We start from the raw sequence: 14,868 nt of genomic DNA, 5'->3' as shown, positions 1-14,868 counted from the left end.
TAAATATACAGTCCTGTTACTTGGTCAAGGCTCTTCCCTCCCTCCTTTTATACCACTATTCAACATTTGCTTCAAGATGTCTATCAACAACATAGACTCAACTTCTCAACAGCAGTTAGGTAGTGGCATCACGCCGAGAACCAACGGCTACCACAAGTCTTATGAGCTTCTTGGTTCGACCAACGGAATAGCAAACGGAACGCAAAATGCAACTCGACCAATTGCCATCTGTGGAATGGCAATGCGTCTTCCCGGTGGCGTGCGAGACGCTGATACCTTCTGGGACGTTCTCGTGAACAAGAAAGATACTAGAGGCCCTATCCCATCCAATCGGTATAATTCATCCGCATTTACTGATAAATATGGCAAGAAAGGTGCCATAAAGACTCAGTATGGCTATTTTCTCGATGAGGACCTCAGCAAGCTGGACACATCGTTTTTTACTATGAGTAAGAATGAATTGGAGAGAACTGACCCACAACAGCGCCAGCTCCTTGAAGTGATCCGGGAGGCATTCGAAAACGCTGGTGAAGCTGACTATAGAGGCCAGTTGATTGGCTGTTATGTCGGTACCTTTGGAGAGGACTGGCTTCAAATCAGCGCCAAAGAAACCCAACACTCGGGCGGATATATTAGTAAGTAATGCCTAGAGTTCGTACATTTTGGCTCTATTCCTATGAAGATTGCTCTCCATTGCCTCCCTTGTAAAATAACTCATAACTAACTTGGAACCCCGTCCATAGTGACTGGTCATGGCGATCTCATGCTTGCTAACAGATTATCGTTTGAATACGACCTCAAAGGTCCCAGGTTAGCCGTTCTATTATACTCCTTTTCTTCCTCATATTTATAAGATAACTGATTCTCCAACCTTTAATAGTATGGTAGTTAAGACTGGGTGCTCTGCCTCACTTATAGCACTCCACGAAGCATGTCGAGCATTGCAACATGGCGACTGTACAGGTGCAATTGTTGCTGGTGCCAACATGATTATGGGCCCAACAACAACGGCTGCGATGACGGAGGAGGGCATTCTATCCCCCGAGGGCTCCTGCAAAACCTTCGATGCCGCTGCTGACGGATTTGCAAGAGCTGAGGCTATCAACGTTGTTTATGTCAAACTTCTCGACGACGCCATCAGTGATGGAAATCCAATCAGAGCTATCATCCGAAATACCGGAACTAACAGCGACGGTAAGAGTCAGGGTCTGATGACGCCTAACGGAGCCGCCCACGAGAGCTTGATGCGTAAAGTTTACGCAGATGCTGGACTTCTACCACATGAGACAGCATTCGTCGAGGTTAGCTCCTATTGGTACCAGTCTATTTACACAATGTTAGAATGCTAATACAATGAACTTCAGTGTCATGGGACAGGAACACCGACCGGTGACCCCTTAGAGACAACTGCTATAGGGAATATCTTTGGTTCTCAAGGTGTATATATCGGTTCTGTAAGTGTTATCAGGCTCAAATGTTAAAAAAAAAAAAAAAAAAAGTTCTGCTAACTGGCTATGCTACTAGGTGAAACCCAATGTAGGCCACTCGGAGGGTGCATCAGGACTTACTAGTCTCATTAAAGGGGTCTTGGCGCTGGAGCACGATATAATCCCACCTAATATCAAATTCAACAAGCCAAATCCCAAGAGTAAGTCTCAGCTTGATCCATAAGATTACACCTACAATGATATTGACTATACGAAGTCCCATTCTCCAGTAGGAAGCTTCGGGTCCCGATTGAGCCAACAAGTTGGCCCCAAGACCGAGCGAAACGAATCAGCATCAACTCTTTTGGAATAGGGGGTTCAAATGCTCACGTAAGTAAAGGTCCCTGGGTTATCTAGGGAAAACCAATGTTAGCTAATCCTCTATAGATTGTGTTAGAAGCGAACCCGCATCCCGTATCAAACGGCCTGACACATATTAGCCCAAAGCGTGCCCAGCTGGCCATCTTCTCTGCAAACACGCAAGAATCCCTAAAGACATATATCGACAACTTGCAAGAATACGTCGATAAGCATCCCGGAAACGCTCAGGATATTGCCTACACACTCGGCCGACGTAGGGAGATCTTGCCCCACCGGGCCTTTATGGTTATCGACAGCGATGGCGCCGTAGTCGAAAAATCAGCCCCCGCAAAGGCGCCAGTCGGCGATCCCGACATCGTGATGGTATTCAGCGGACAAGGAGCACAATGGCCGGAAATGGGGAAGGAACTCTTCCTCACGGATGAAGGATTCAGAGCTGATATCTTGGAAATGGACCGTCTCCTTGAATCACTTGTTTATCCTCCGTCGTGGTCAATTGAAGGTAGAGTAGTTTATTCTACGTTGCCTTATACTTACTAATACTAATACTGATTATAGCCGAGTTGTTCGCGCCTCCGGAAAAGAGTAAAATCCATAGCGCTGAACTAGCCCAACCCCTTTGTACTGCAGTCCAGATTGCCCTTGTCCGAAGCCTCCATAGAGTCGGCATCCAACCCGCAGCCGTAGTAGGCCACTCTAGTGGGGAGATCGCGGCTGCCTATGCGGCTGGAGCTATCTCGCTTGCGGAGGCCTTGATATCGGCATATTATCGAGGTTACGTGACAAGAGACCAGACCTTAATCGGTGGGATGGGAGCGGTGGGTTTGGGTGTCGCTGATGTCTCTAAATATGTTAAGGAGGGTGTAGTGATCGCTTGTGATAACAGTCCCAGTAGCGTTACGCTTTCTGGCGACGTAGGAGCGCTAGAAGATGTTCTTAATGCGATTAAGGTAGACAAACCCGACGTACTTGCGAGGAAGCTTAAGGTGGACATGGCCTACCACTCAAGTAAGTAACTCGCTCGCGGTCGGTTGAGGACAATACTTATGTGCTAACTCGATCGAATAGGCCACATGAAGGGGCTAAGTTTTAAGTACCGAGAGCTCATGGAGCAAGAACTTAAGTCCCAAGGTCTTACACGCCAGCAGGCTAGTGTACCATTCTTTTCATCCGTAAAAGAAAGGGTAATCGAGCATGGTGATGACCTTGGGCCGGACTACTGGATCGCTAACTTGACTTCACGAGTGCGTTTTAACTCTGCAGTACGGCGCATACTAGAGCAACGTCTAGGACGACTCTTCGTTGAGATCGGTCCTCACTCAACACTATCGGGACCGCTGCGACAGATCGTATCAAATTCTGGAACCCAATTTCAATACATTCCCACAATGATCAGGGGTTCCAACAGTGCCCACAGCCTAGCTTCGGCGCTTGGCCAACTATTCCAGAGCGGCGTTTCAATCGACAGGTCTGCTATTTTCCCGTCGGGAAAGGTGCTAACAGACCTCCCCCGTTATGCCTGGGACCACAGCGGCGGCTCTTTCTGGTACGAAGCCCGCGTTTCTAAGGAATGGCGTTTCCGCCAATTTGGGCACCATCGTCTTCTCGGTTTACGCATCCCTGAAAGTTCGAGTTATGAACCTTCTTGGCGAAATATTTTGAGCTTAGAAGATGAACCTTGGCTGGCAGATCATAAAATCCGCTCAGATGTTGTCTTCCCATTTGCAGGGTATCTTGCCATGGCGGGAGAAGCAATAAGACAGATTACGGGTATTGACGCAGGATACCAAGTGAAGCGCGCAACAGCCCGGTCAGCTATGGTACTCTCAGACCATCCGGTAGAGGTGTTGACGACATTAAGACCTGCCAAATTGACTGACAAGGCTGATTCAGCCTGGTTCGAGTTTTCTATAACATCGTATAGTGGCTCGGCTTGGATTAAGCACTGCGAAGGACAAATCAAAGCAAGCACGGATCCATCGCCCTCGCCCCCTCTTATACCAGGTAATGAAGAGCTTATCAAGAAGATCCCCGAATCAAAATGGTATGATACGATGGACAATATTGGCGTTGTGTATGGGCCAGAGTTTCAGGGGCTCCGAAATATCGTTTCGTCTACCACCAAGAACCTGGCTACTGCCAAGGTCAGCCTTCCGCGTCACCACGAAGACCCGGCTTTCATATTCCATCCAGCAGGGATTGATAACTGTCTGCAGCTTGCTCTAGTTGCGCTGGCAAAGGGCATTGGGCGAAATTTCGGCGATTTAAGAGTGCCTACTACGATTGAGGACCTTTATATCTCTAGAAGCGCCGCCACGATGGATGCCGTGGCGACTAGCAACGGTCATAAGTCCATCGCTATTGATTGCATTGCTGACGGCAAAGTTGCTCTAAGACTACGTGGGCTCGAATTAACGACGATGGATAATGATACCACTCAACAGATTGAGCCGCATGCAGCGGCTCGGTTAGAGTGGCTTCCGGACTTCGATATGGTCAACCACGCGACGTTATTCAGTCCGCCCCGGTCGATACCGGAAGAGACTAGGATGCAGGAAGAAATGACACTTTTATGCATGCTGGAAACCGCTGATAGAGTCCGTGGTCTTGAGCCGTGTTCTTGGCACTTCGAAAAGTTCCGCGACTGGCTCGAGCTCGAGATAGACCGCGCGAGGAAGGGGACATACCCCTTATTAAAGTATTGCAGGGAATATGTAGCACTAGCCTCTGCAGAAAGAAAGCTAATGGTCGAAGAAAGATACCAAAAACTATTGCCTCTTTCAGAAAAGGGCTCCGTGGCCATCGGTATCAAGCGGATATACGATAACTGCGAGGACATCTTCACGGGTAAAACAGACACTTTAGAGACTTTAATGCAGGACGATGTCCTTACAGAGATCTATAATGCCGTTAGTTTTGGAAAAGGAGACTTCTTCAAGCTACTATCCCACTCGCGGCCAAACATGCGCATCCTCGAGGTCGGCGCGGGTACCGGAGGCACCACCGAAATGATCCTCCGGACCCTCGTGCGAGAGGACGGCCATCCGCCCTACTCTATCTATACTTTCAGCGATGTCTCTGCGGGCTTCTTCCCGCAAGCCAAGGAGCGATTTTCATATGCGCCCAACATGGACTACAAGGTCTTTGATATCTCGAAGTCTCCATTCGATCAGGGCTTCACGGCCGGAACCTACGATGTCGTGCTCGCACCCAATGTAGTACACGCTACACCGTCGCTGCGTGAAACGCTTCTAAACTTACAGCCGCTTCTGCGACCAGGAGGACTGCTCGTTCTGACTGAGCTGTGCGCTGTTGTGCGGACTCCAAATTACATATTTGGTAATTTCTCTGGTTGGTGGCTCGGCGAGGAAGATGGCCGGCCTTATGAGCCTTATGTCTCTGTCGAACGATGGGACGATGAGCTCAAGGCAACCGGTTTCTCCGGGGTCGACACCGCACTTCGCGATGCTGCTGAGCCTTACCACTATTGTGCCGCTATCGTATCAACCAAAGTAGAAGATAATGCCTCTTCTGAAAAGGCGCCCTCGCCAGTATCAATCCTGTGTGACGATCCTGAGGGAGACCTAGTGGGACTTCTTGTTGAAGAACTTGCAAGTTCTGGTGTTTCGGCAGAGGTGTTTCGATTGGGACAAAGCCTACCGCACGACCAAGACATTGTATCCCTTCTTGATTTAGAAGGCTACTTTTTCGAGAACATTTCGCCAGCAAGACTAAATATGTTCCAACAGATATTACAAGACTACAAGTCAGGCTCTATAATATGGCTAACCAGACCAGCCCAAGTAGACTGCAAAGACCCGCGATCCGCTCAATCCATCGGTGTCGCACGATCTATTCGAGCTGAATCTTCGGTGCCTTTTTATACACTAGAGATCAGTCCCACAGAACCCCAATTCGCGACCTTGGTTCAGAAGGTACTCGGTAAGATACGACGCATCGAAGACACCGACTTGCTTGCACCCGATAAGGAATATGTTGTCGATGCTGGTGTTGTCAAGATTGGCCGATACCAGCCGTTTTCAGTTTGTAAAGAGCTACAACAGAACGATAGTGGTGCTATGGTTCAGGAGGTGAAGGCATTAGAGACTGACAAGCCTGGATCCCTGGAGAATGTCAACTGGGTCGGCGAAGCTATTTCGAGTAGCCTTGGAGATGACGAGGTTATGATTGAGACACGGGCAGTGGGTGTCAATTTCAAGGTAAGTATATGACCATTCCTCTGCGCCAATTAGCTTTAACAATAAAATAGGACGTTCTCTATGCGATGGGTATTCTTAAGACCAGTACAGAAAATGTCCCATTAGGTCTCGAACTGGCCGGCATCGTCCGCCAAGTTGGTGCAAAAGTAGATGGTTTAGCTATCGGAGATCGTGTAATGGCAACGCCGCCAGATGTATGCTTCAAGACGCACGTTAAAACGCCAGCTTCTCTTGTCGCGAAGATACCAGACGATCTCACTTTTGAGGAGGCAGCCTCTATGCCTATATGTTATACAACGGTGATAGAGTCGCTCCTGAATATTGGGCGACTAGAAAAGGGACAGGCTAGTGAATTTCGTCTCTTTGTTACTCGAGCGCTGGAACTAACATGCTACAGTCTGTTCTCATTCACTCAGCGGCTGGAGGTGTCGGGCACGCAGCAATCCAAATCTGTCAAATGGTTGGCGCAGAGGTATGTCTTAACCGTTTCAACCGACTTCCATGAGTAGAACTAATAGAGATGCTCGAAAAGAAATTTGCAACTGTCGGAAGCAAGGAAAAAGTAGAACACCTTGTAAAGAAATTTGGCATTCCAACTAGCCACATATTCCATTCACGAGACGATTCATTCGTTGCCGATTTGATGCGCGAAACTAATGGTCGCGGAGCTGATATTGTGCTTAACTCCCTTTCTGGAGAGTTATTGCATGCTTCCTGGGACTGTGTTGCCGAGTTCGGTACCCTGATCGAGCTCGGGAAGAGAGACGTCATCGAGGGTGGTAAGCTTCGGATGAGGAACTTTATAGAACATCGGTCATACTCCTGTGTCGATATGACGCATCTTGCACAGAAGAGGCCACAGAGAGCTGGGGCGTACGTACTTTCTCGTCACACTTAGTATTAGATGCACATTTAAATACTAACAGGTGATTTTATATAGGGACTTGAAGAAATGTGTTGAACTTTACCGAACTGGTGACATAAAGCCAATCGATCCCCTTTCTGTATTTTATGCAGGCGACATCCAAGATGCATTCCGCGCAGTGCAGGACGGAAACCATATTGGCAAGGTGGTTGTCCGTGTACCTGAAGATTCCTCGACTCTCATAAGCATGCCTAAACGCTCCGAGCTGCGCTTGAATAGTACTGCTTCATATCTGCTAACAGGTGGCTTGGGTGGCCTTGGGAAGGTTATCGCTACCTGGCTCGTCGAAAAGGGGGCTAGATCGCTAGTATTTCTATCTAGAAGTGCTGGAAAGACACAGCAGGATCAGGAGTTTTTCCAAGAATTGCGAAGCATGGGTTGCGATGTGTGCGCTGTACCGGGTCGGGCTGAATCAGTCGAGGACGTTGGAAGCGCGGTTTCGCAGGCTCCATATCCCATCAAAGGAGTTATCCACTTGGCGATGGTTCTCCGGGTAAGTCAATTTCAACCTCATCTTTGGAAGTGTCTTACTTATTTTTCGTTAGGATTCACCTATTGCAAGCATGAAACATGAAGATTGGGTTGCTGCAAACGCCCCCAAAGTGACTGGTGCTTGGAATCTCCATGAGCACCTAAAGGGACATGCCCTTGATTTCTTCGTTATGGCTAGTTCCATGGTAACTATTGTCGAACAACCAGGACAAGGGAACTACAGTGCTTCAAACACGTTCCTTGAAGCTTTCACTCAATACCGACGTTCCCTATCTCTCCCCGCGACTGTGCTTAATATCAGTCCAATAGACGGCGTGGGCTTCGTCGCTGACAACCCTTTCGCAAGGAAGAACATGAAATCACAAGGACTGTATTTCTTGCGTGAGGCGGAGCTTCTGGACTTTGTCGAACTGGCTATCATCCAATCACACCCTTTCGAAATACTCAGCTCCACAGGCAACTCCACGCTGACTCCTTGGACGAGTACCGGCCAATTAGTTATGGGTTTACGATCCGAGGGTGACCTAAATGACCCAAATACGCGAACTAATTGGCGTCGGGACCGACGAATGGGCTTCTACCACAACGATAATGAGAAGGAAACCAATACAAGGGGTAGTTCCAGCGAGCTAATCGCGTTCCTAGCACGAGTAGCCGATGATGTCGAAGTATTGGACGACCCGCAAAGCGTTTCATACCTAAGCCACGAAATTGGCAAGAAGGTATTCAGCTTAATGCTCAAACCTGGGGACGATCTAGATATATCCCTAACATTGTCGCAAATTGGATTGGATTCGCTCATGGCAATTGAGCTGCGCCGCTGGTGGAAACAGGTGCTGGGCCTACAAATTAGCATCCTCGAAATCATGGCTACTGGAACGTTAGAAGCACTGGGAGGTGTCGCCGCTAAAAGCTTGAAAGATAAGTTCGCTGAAAGTGATACGCCCGAAGAAAAAGCTGGATGGGTTAATGGCGCCAAGTGAAAGCTAAGTTCTGTATTAACAAAAATCAACATTGTAATATACCTATCGCTCAAACACCTATATGTCTTAGTCAAATAAGGAGACTATAAGTATTTACTTGCAAGCGAATAAGAGAGGAATTAGATCCAGGTGTCTTTCATGTGGTACAGTAGGCGTTGCTATCTTTCAGTAACGGCTCCTTATTGTCCTTATAGACCCGATTTCTGCATCGTAAATCCAAAGGAGCCGTCTGCAGCATTCACATCCTTAATCTCTCATACCGACACGAATCTCGGAGTAGTGGAGATGACGATGAAGAAAGCCTATTAGTGATCCAAGAGAGATTATGGGATTCTGCAGAGCTCCACGTTCTCTCATCAATACGAATGTTTTCTAAGGGGCCGGGGGAAAGTCGGTGTATAATCAAGGTCGTTGTAATTCATCGACCGGTGAGACTCTCGGCACCCGGCGCGTTGTGGATAATTCTTGCGGACTGTAATCAAGTTTAACTAGGTCAATTCAAGGGTCATCGCGGCTGCAAGACTACCCCTTTTCCCTCCCTATCGAATCGTTTAGTCGAATTGACCCCCCCGGAGCAAACATCTTGGATCTAATGGATATTGAATATGCGTTCGATGTAAAGCCAACGCCGCTTCTCTCCTTTCGACGATTTCGAAGGGACAATGTGGCTAATCCTAGCCTCCTCAATAAACTCTTGCGGAGGCTGGGGCGGTAATACTAGCGACGTTAAATTTGTACGGCAATTGTTCAAGTTTGCCAACCCCCCGGATCACTCACGAGGCGGGAAGTGACAGCTGAGATGTTCCGCGTCTATTTGCGTATTCTGTGCTCACGTGAAGTAAGAGGACACTATCCGAGAAATAGCGACAGGGGGTCACCATATATGGCTACCTATCCATGAAAAAGGCGTAGACAACTTGAAACTTTGGGTTTTTACCTTAAGAGGCTGGGAAATAGTTACTTGACTTTTTCTACCACAATCCCAGTATTTCAGATTCTATAATGGGTGAGGGCAGGTCCGTTGACTCCGCGGCAGATACGGTCCTCGATGCATTGGGGGGCTATTCTTAGGTGATAGATACGCTTGACTCGAAGGCGCAGTCTCCGTCGCCAAATACTCGAGTTCAATCGATAGGTGATAGAGGATACCTAGGAAAGAGGTTGTAGCGCCACATCTCGACAATTCGACCTCGAGCAATTTTGGATTTTTTTTCTAAGTGCAAGCCCAGCGTCTAAGTAATCGTCAGTTTGCTCGGAATTTGCGACTCGAGATGTAACCGGAGGCAAGTTGGCCGCTAGTCGAGTACAGGGTTGATTCATTATGCGCTGCGTGATTCAGATCCTGCATGGAGCTCGGCGCCAAACTAATAACCCTTGCCTTCACCAACAGCAGCTCCTTCGCTTCACATGATATTGAAAAAACAAAGGTCGTATCGAAACCTTCACAAGCAAAATCTGGGGAACAATGATGAAAACGAATGCTGGTCCCCCGCGAACTTTATTTGATTTAGTTTTCGAAGCATTAGTTTCCGGGGTTATCCGTTATGCGCCATGTATTTAAAGCTGCTGATCTGATGGATTCGGGATTGCTGGGTTTCTTGCTGGGTTTGATGCAGGGTCACAACCAAACGTCATGTAGTCTTGCAGTAGTGCTAGGTCTTAACCATCTTAACCATGGAAAAGGGAAGTAGGGCGGCTAGTAATAACCCAATGCGTGATGTGGTTTGCCTCGTTTAGGCTAGAGTTGTTAGATACGTGTTAAATGGTGCGATGCAGTGCATAACAGCTGGATTAAATCTATTGGAAGGTCTAACGGGGGTGAAAATTCTTTCCTGCCCAAGGAATATGCAAGCCCGCAGCCCGATCGACGTATCGACGTATCGACGTTATTACGTGGCTGGGATATTCCGTCCTAGTTCGTCTGGCAAGATCACGAGGCGGGGAATGCAAAAGTAGAAAAACCACAGACGTTTCCTTGCGCGAGTTCCAACTGAATTTTTGTGCTTGATTGCCCCATCTGCCCCTCCTTATCTTATCAGGGCCTGTCTTCCTTATCTCTTTTCTTATCTACCTACCTTAGGTAATCTTAGGTAAAAGAGGTTGGGGCCACTTGGAGACTTGAATCATGGGGACCGCGTGTACTTCGTATCCTTGTGACCAGTCTCCCAGAACATTTGATGTCGACGAGTATTATAGATTGCATCAACTTATACCCTACAGAATGCGCCAAAGAATCACCTTCTTCCATAAGAACGAGAACGGAGTAGAGCCCGCCGCTCTAAGGCTTTTGGGTCGCTATATTTCGGGGCCCGACATCACCGCCGAACGGGAGGACCGGATTACATTAGCTCTAGAGGAGCTTCCGGTTGAGCTTCAACACCTACTTCGAGAATCCCGCGAGCTATTCATTCGATGGCAAAAACCCGTCCCCTACAAAGCGATAGGGCCCTGGACCTCAAGGTTGCCTCCTGGTTTGCATATCTTTTATACGCCTGGCAATAGTGACAGACCTGATGGCGGTCGCCTATGCCGCTTGTTTCGGACGGCATTCGGACCACTAGATTGCTCATCTACATCCGTAAGCTACTCTCATAGAAATAATATTAGTCCGTTCTAGCTCTCTAATAATTTGTAGGGGTCGTTTACGAAATTACCAAATGACCGATTCACTCATTCGACAGCATATCAATATTACCAGATCCTAAACGACCTATCTCATTTCACTTCATACCTTGAACAATATGCTTGTAGTTCCGGTAACTCCGAATGCAAGTCACGAGTTCAACGGCTTCTTGATGCCAACTCGGTCGATTTCTCGTACGATGCGCTTTCTCACGTTGTGAAACTCACAGCTGTGTGGCCTCATGAACGGCAGCCATTATTTATCAACTCCCAGCACGATCACAGAGCCGAAGTTGGGATAATGACACCGGACTCACCTCCGCACCTAGAGTCACATGAGCTTGGCGTCACGGGACTGCTGGCAGTCTTAGGTGAAGATTCCAGGCCTACGCCAACCCTTTTCTCGTTCCCTTCGCGCCACAAGAATGCCGAAGATGCGGGTTTCGAGGCCACTTTTCTCCGTCCGATGGGCTTACACCCGACTATGCAATTACGTCTTAGCTCAAGTAAGCCGCCGATGGACGATGCGTACTGTTCGCTGCACACGTACCTTACTCTTCCTCGAACCGTGTTCATCGACAAGTACCAACTTGGAGACGAGCTATTTATGTCATCCAAGAACTTGTCGGCATTGCGTTACATCAGCCAACCGGTAGACCTTGAAGCTCCAGACTACGCTATGAGGCTTTGGGGCTCCAGTGCCCTTCTAGAGTTGCAGCCACCTAGAAGTGGGAAAGACAAACCGTGGACAGCCGAGATTCCACTTCATCTTAGGTATTTGGCACCAGCGGATCATGGCTACAGAAACGTTAGCATCCCTTGGCCTGTGGTTTTTTGGGCTTGCGCGGCCGAAGAGGGCACCAAGTTCCCCAACAGTCCATTCGACAGGACGAATCTGGGATACGATGGGCTATTTGGCCCTCGTACGCTATTCTGGCATGTTGAACCAAAGCCAAATCCAGGCGAGAGCCTCTACCACGAAATCCGGGTTCCCGTTCTCGACCTTGGACAGTCAAATCGGATCAGCTCTGGAACAGTAACCGTGGTTCTCATGGGGCTTGTTTTCGTAATATGGAAACTTGTGTCAGTCTGCCTAGGGATAAACCAAGACAAATACAAACCGGAGAAAGTAAGGAGGAAGAGGAAGAGTCTATGATAATGATCTCAAAATTGAAGCTTCGGCAATTGTGCATTCTAAACTTATACTGGGTTGGGGTGGGAATGAACAACGGCGTTGAAGTCATGTGACTACGTATTATTTGCATTATTTTCAATGTTGTTACTATAACGGGGCCACGGCAACGGCACAGCACCAGGGCGTTAGGGAGATACGTATACATACATATCTTAGGTAGTGAACATAACTTATACTACATTATCTTACTCATACATAATTGAATATATCAGCAAGTTCACTCAAGAGCCAGTGTTTAATGATACCGTGATGTTTCCATATGTTGTAGCGGGCATTGCCATTTTATTATTTACATACAACCCAATTCTTCATTACTTTTCTCCCGAGCCATCCCGTCTTCCACGGACCGCTCGGCCTCGTATAAATGAATCCCTCCTTGCCATCGATGCAGCAAACCAAACAGCACCGGACTGTCCTCCGGATTCATATTCAATTCATATTCTTTCAAAAGCGCCAATCGTAATTTATATCGAGAATTTCCTCTCCGACGATGAGCGGTCCCATTTGCTAGAGACTAGGCACGTTGAGTGTGATGCTTCTTTCGTCATAATAGATACCTGCTAACGACCCATAGTGAGCCGTTGTTTGAGCCTTCGACCATCACCCACGATGGCGACTCGACGCAGCGCGATGCTACAATTCGAGACTCGGAGGTCGCATTGATACCCCGTACCGACACCGTGCGATGCATCGAAGCTCGCACACGAGCTATCCAGGGCTGGCGTGACGACCTATGGATAGAGCGTCTTCGTACGCAGCGTTACGGTGCGAACCAGCACTACGCGCACCATTTCGACTGGGGCTCCGGCGCTCGGGGCTGGGGCCGAGTCAGCAGCGTTATGGCTTGGGTGCAAGCTGAAGACGTCGAGGGAGGGGGAACCGAATTTCCCCTACTCCGGCGAGAAGCACCCGATAACCCGTGGTGTCAATGGGTTGAGTGTCCCAAGCTACCCGAATCGCTACCCGAATCCGAAGGAAAATTCCCCACCACGGACGGAGATTTAGTTACGGGCGTTTCTTTCAAGCCTATCGCCGGTAATGCTGTATACTGGGAAAACTTCCGTCCCGACGGAACGGGCAGAGGTTGGGACGAGACTTGGCACGCGGGTTTACCCGGTACGTAACTCTTCTTCTTTCTAAGACCGCCATTTGGCCTCACCATGAGCTTTCTGTTTTTAGCAGAGATCTTAATATTCCCCTTACTATTACTTTTTTCTCATTTGAGACAATCATTAACTCTTTTTATCAGTGAAAAAGGGGATGAAAGTCGGTCTGAACATTTGGAGCTGGGGTAGGCTTGGCTAGAAAGGCTTTTTCACGGCTCATCCCATAAAAGCAAAGTCGGTATAGCTCTAAAGGAGAGTCGATAGTCCATTATATTGTATGTATTTGACAGCCCACGCTGCGGGCTATATATTATGAATATTATATTCGGAAAACATCAAATTGCGAGCTTCCCATACTTTATACCTCGTTGCGGACATATGCTCGGACGACCTATCTGACTTTCAATGCCAAAACCTCTATATCTCTCAGCAGCCAATAAGATGATAGCCATATATCAACCGCGTCATTAAAACAGATATAGATGATCAAAGTTTCGGTCAAATATAAATTAACTTCAAGTTAGGAACAATCTTACTTCGTTCTATATCGGTGAAGCAGAGATCCTCCACAGTTACAGGAAAAATCTGTAAAACAAGAACCAATTAGAAGCTTAATGGACCCCCACACGTTCCGCAAGGATCCCGATGTCGCCATTTTGAGACAGGATCGCAACATAGACTTCAACAGCAAATCTAGATCATATTTCACCAACCTATTAATAATGAATCCCCCGTAGTTGGGTTAAATCAAAGGATATCTGTCGACTTTAGTTTCGACAACCATCCAGAACCATACTTAACGCAATAAACCTCCCACGTCTATAAAGACTATCACGGTCGTTTCTCGCAAGCGTGACCTCCCTGTACACTGCACCAAACAAGAAGCGGTCTCGAACTGATGTCATCCTCTACCTTATGTACATACATACAGACCTAGTCTCGCATACATGTATACCTGAAATACATGCCACGCTCAAACTCGGTTTACACCCACGCCGCCACCTTCCAAGACCACATCGCGCATCGTCAAGATAATCGCATCGCGCCCTGCTACGCCACCAGCCGCTATACCCCTTTCTCATTGCACCGAACCACACATACGAGCCGTCGGCCCAAAGAACGGCTGCACTTAACACACCTAACAATGCATGACGTAACTCGAAATCAGGGTTCAAAATGGATCTAGAACGCACCCGCACCGGATTGGCCCTAACTTCCGGTAGCTAGCCCATAGGAGACGGGCGTTCTAGGTATTAGACTCGGCAGGTTCTGCAAGTGTAATCCGTAAGCTTTGGTAAAGCAGGTACATGTACTTGCTCGTGGGAGTCCACGATACGTGGGTGCTGCCCGTACGCAGTACCAGACGCCATGTATATATGGCTTGGTAAGACCGGACGTACCGCTAAGACGTGGACCGGCCCCATACTCTATGCTCCATGTTCCATGTATCGAGTCGTTATTTGAATCTTCTTACATACATGTATTACATCTTCCTCGTTAGGTAAGTCTTTGGTCAG

The 14,868-nt window shown here is 48.0% G+C and overlaps 3 protein-coding genes across 3 annotated transcripts; all 3 read left to right on the top strand.

The window, feature by feature from the left end:
* Window positions 1-76: 76 nt before the first annotated feature.
* Window positions 77-8,428, top strand: F4813DRAFT_385434 (uncharacterized protein; the record flags this gene model as incomplete). The annotated part of the gene is made up of 14 exons (XM_049246254.1): window positions 77-635; window positions 744-810; window positions 881-1,301; window positions 1,365-1,454; window positions 1,525-1,648; window positions 1,705-1,817; window positions 1,875-2,310; window positions 2,367-2,816; window positions 2,877-6,028; window positions 6,079-6,376; window positions 6,445-6,500; window positions 6,561-6,901; window positions 6,969-7,446; window positions 7,499-8,428. 14 exons carry the CDS (start codon window positions 77-79, stop codon window positions 8,426-8,428), a joined length of 7,515 nt encoding a protein of 2,504 aa, XP_049103726.1.
* Window positions 8,429-10,469: 2,041 nt separating this feature from the next.
* On the top strand, window positions 10,470-12,350 carry F4813DRAFT_172317 (PIG-X-domain-containing protein). The gene is made up of 2 exons (XM_049239197.1): window positions 10,470-11,006; window positions 11,064-12,350. Exons 1-2 carry the CDS (start codon window positions 10,554-10,556, stop codon window positions 12,204-12,206), a joined length of 1,596 nt encoding a protein of 531 aa, XP_049103725.1. The 5' UTR covers window positions 10,470-10,553; the 3' UTR covers window positions 12,207-12,350.
* An 88-nt stretch (window positions 12,351-12,438) lies between these two features.
* F4813DRAFT_345656 (uncharacterized protein) lies at window positions 12,439-13,827 on the top strand. Its single transcript, XM_049241783.1, has 3 exons — window positions 12,439-12,763; window positions 12,820-13,361; window positions 13,495-13,827. Exons 1-3 carry the CDS (start codon window positions 12,495-12,497, stop codon window positions 13,548-13,550), a joined length of 867 nt encoding a protein of 288 aa, XP_049103724.1. The 5' UTR covers window positions 12,439-12,494; the 3' UTR covers window positions 13,551-13,827.
* Window positions 13,828-14,868: the final 1,041 nt, after the last annotated feature.

Source organism: Daldinia decipiens (genome assembly GCF_022478715.1).
Source record: "Daldinia decipiens strain CBS 113046 unplaced genomic scaffold F4813scaffold_3, whole genome shotgun sequence".
Classification (NCBI taxonomy): domain Eukaryota; kingdom Fungi; phylum Ascomycota; class Sordariomycetes; order Xylariales; family Hypoxylaceae; genus Daldinia; species Daldinia decipiens.
This window is presented reverse-complemented; position numbering and strand designations above follow the sequence as displayed.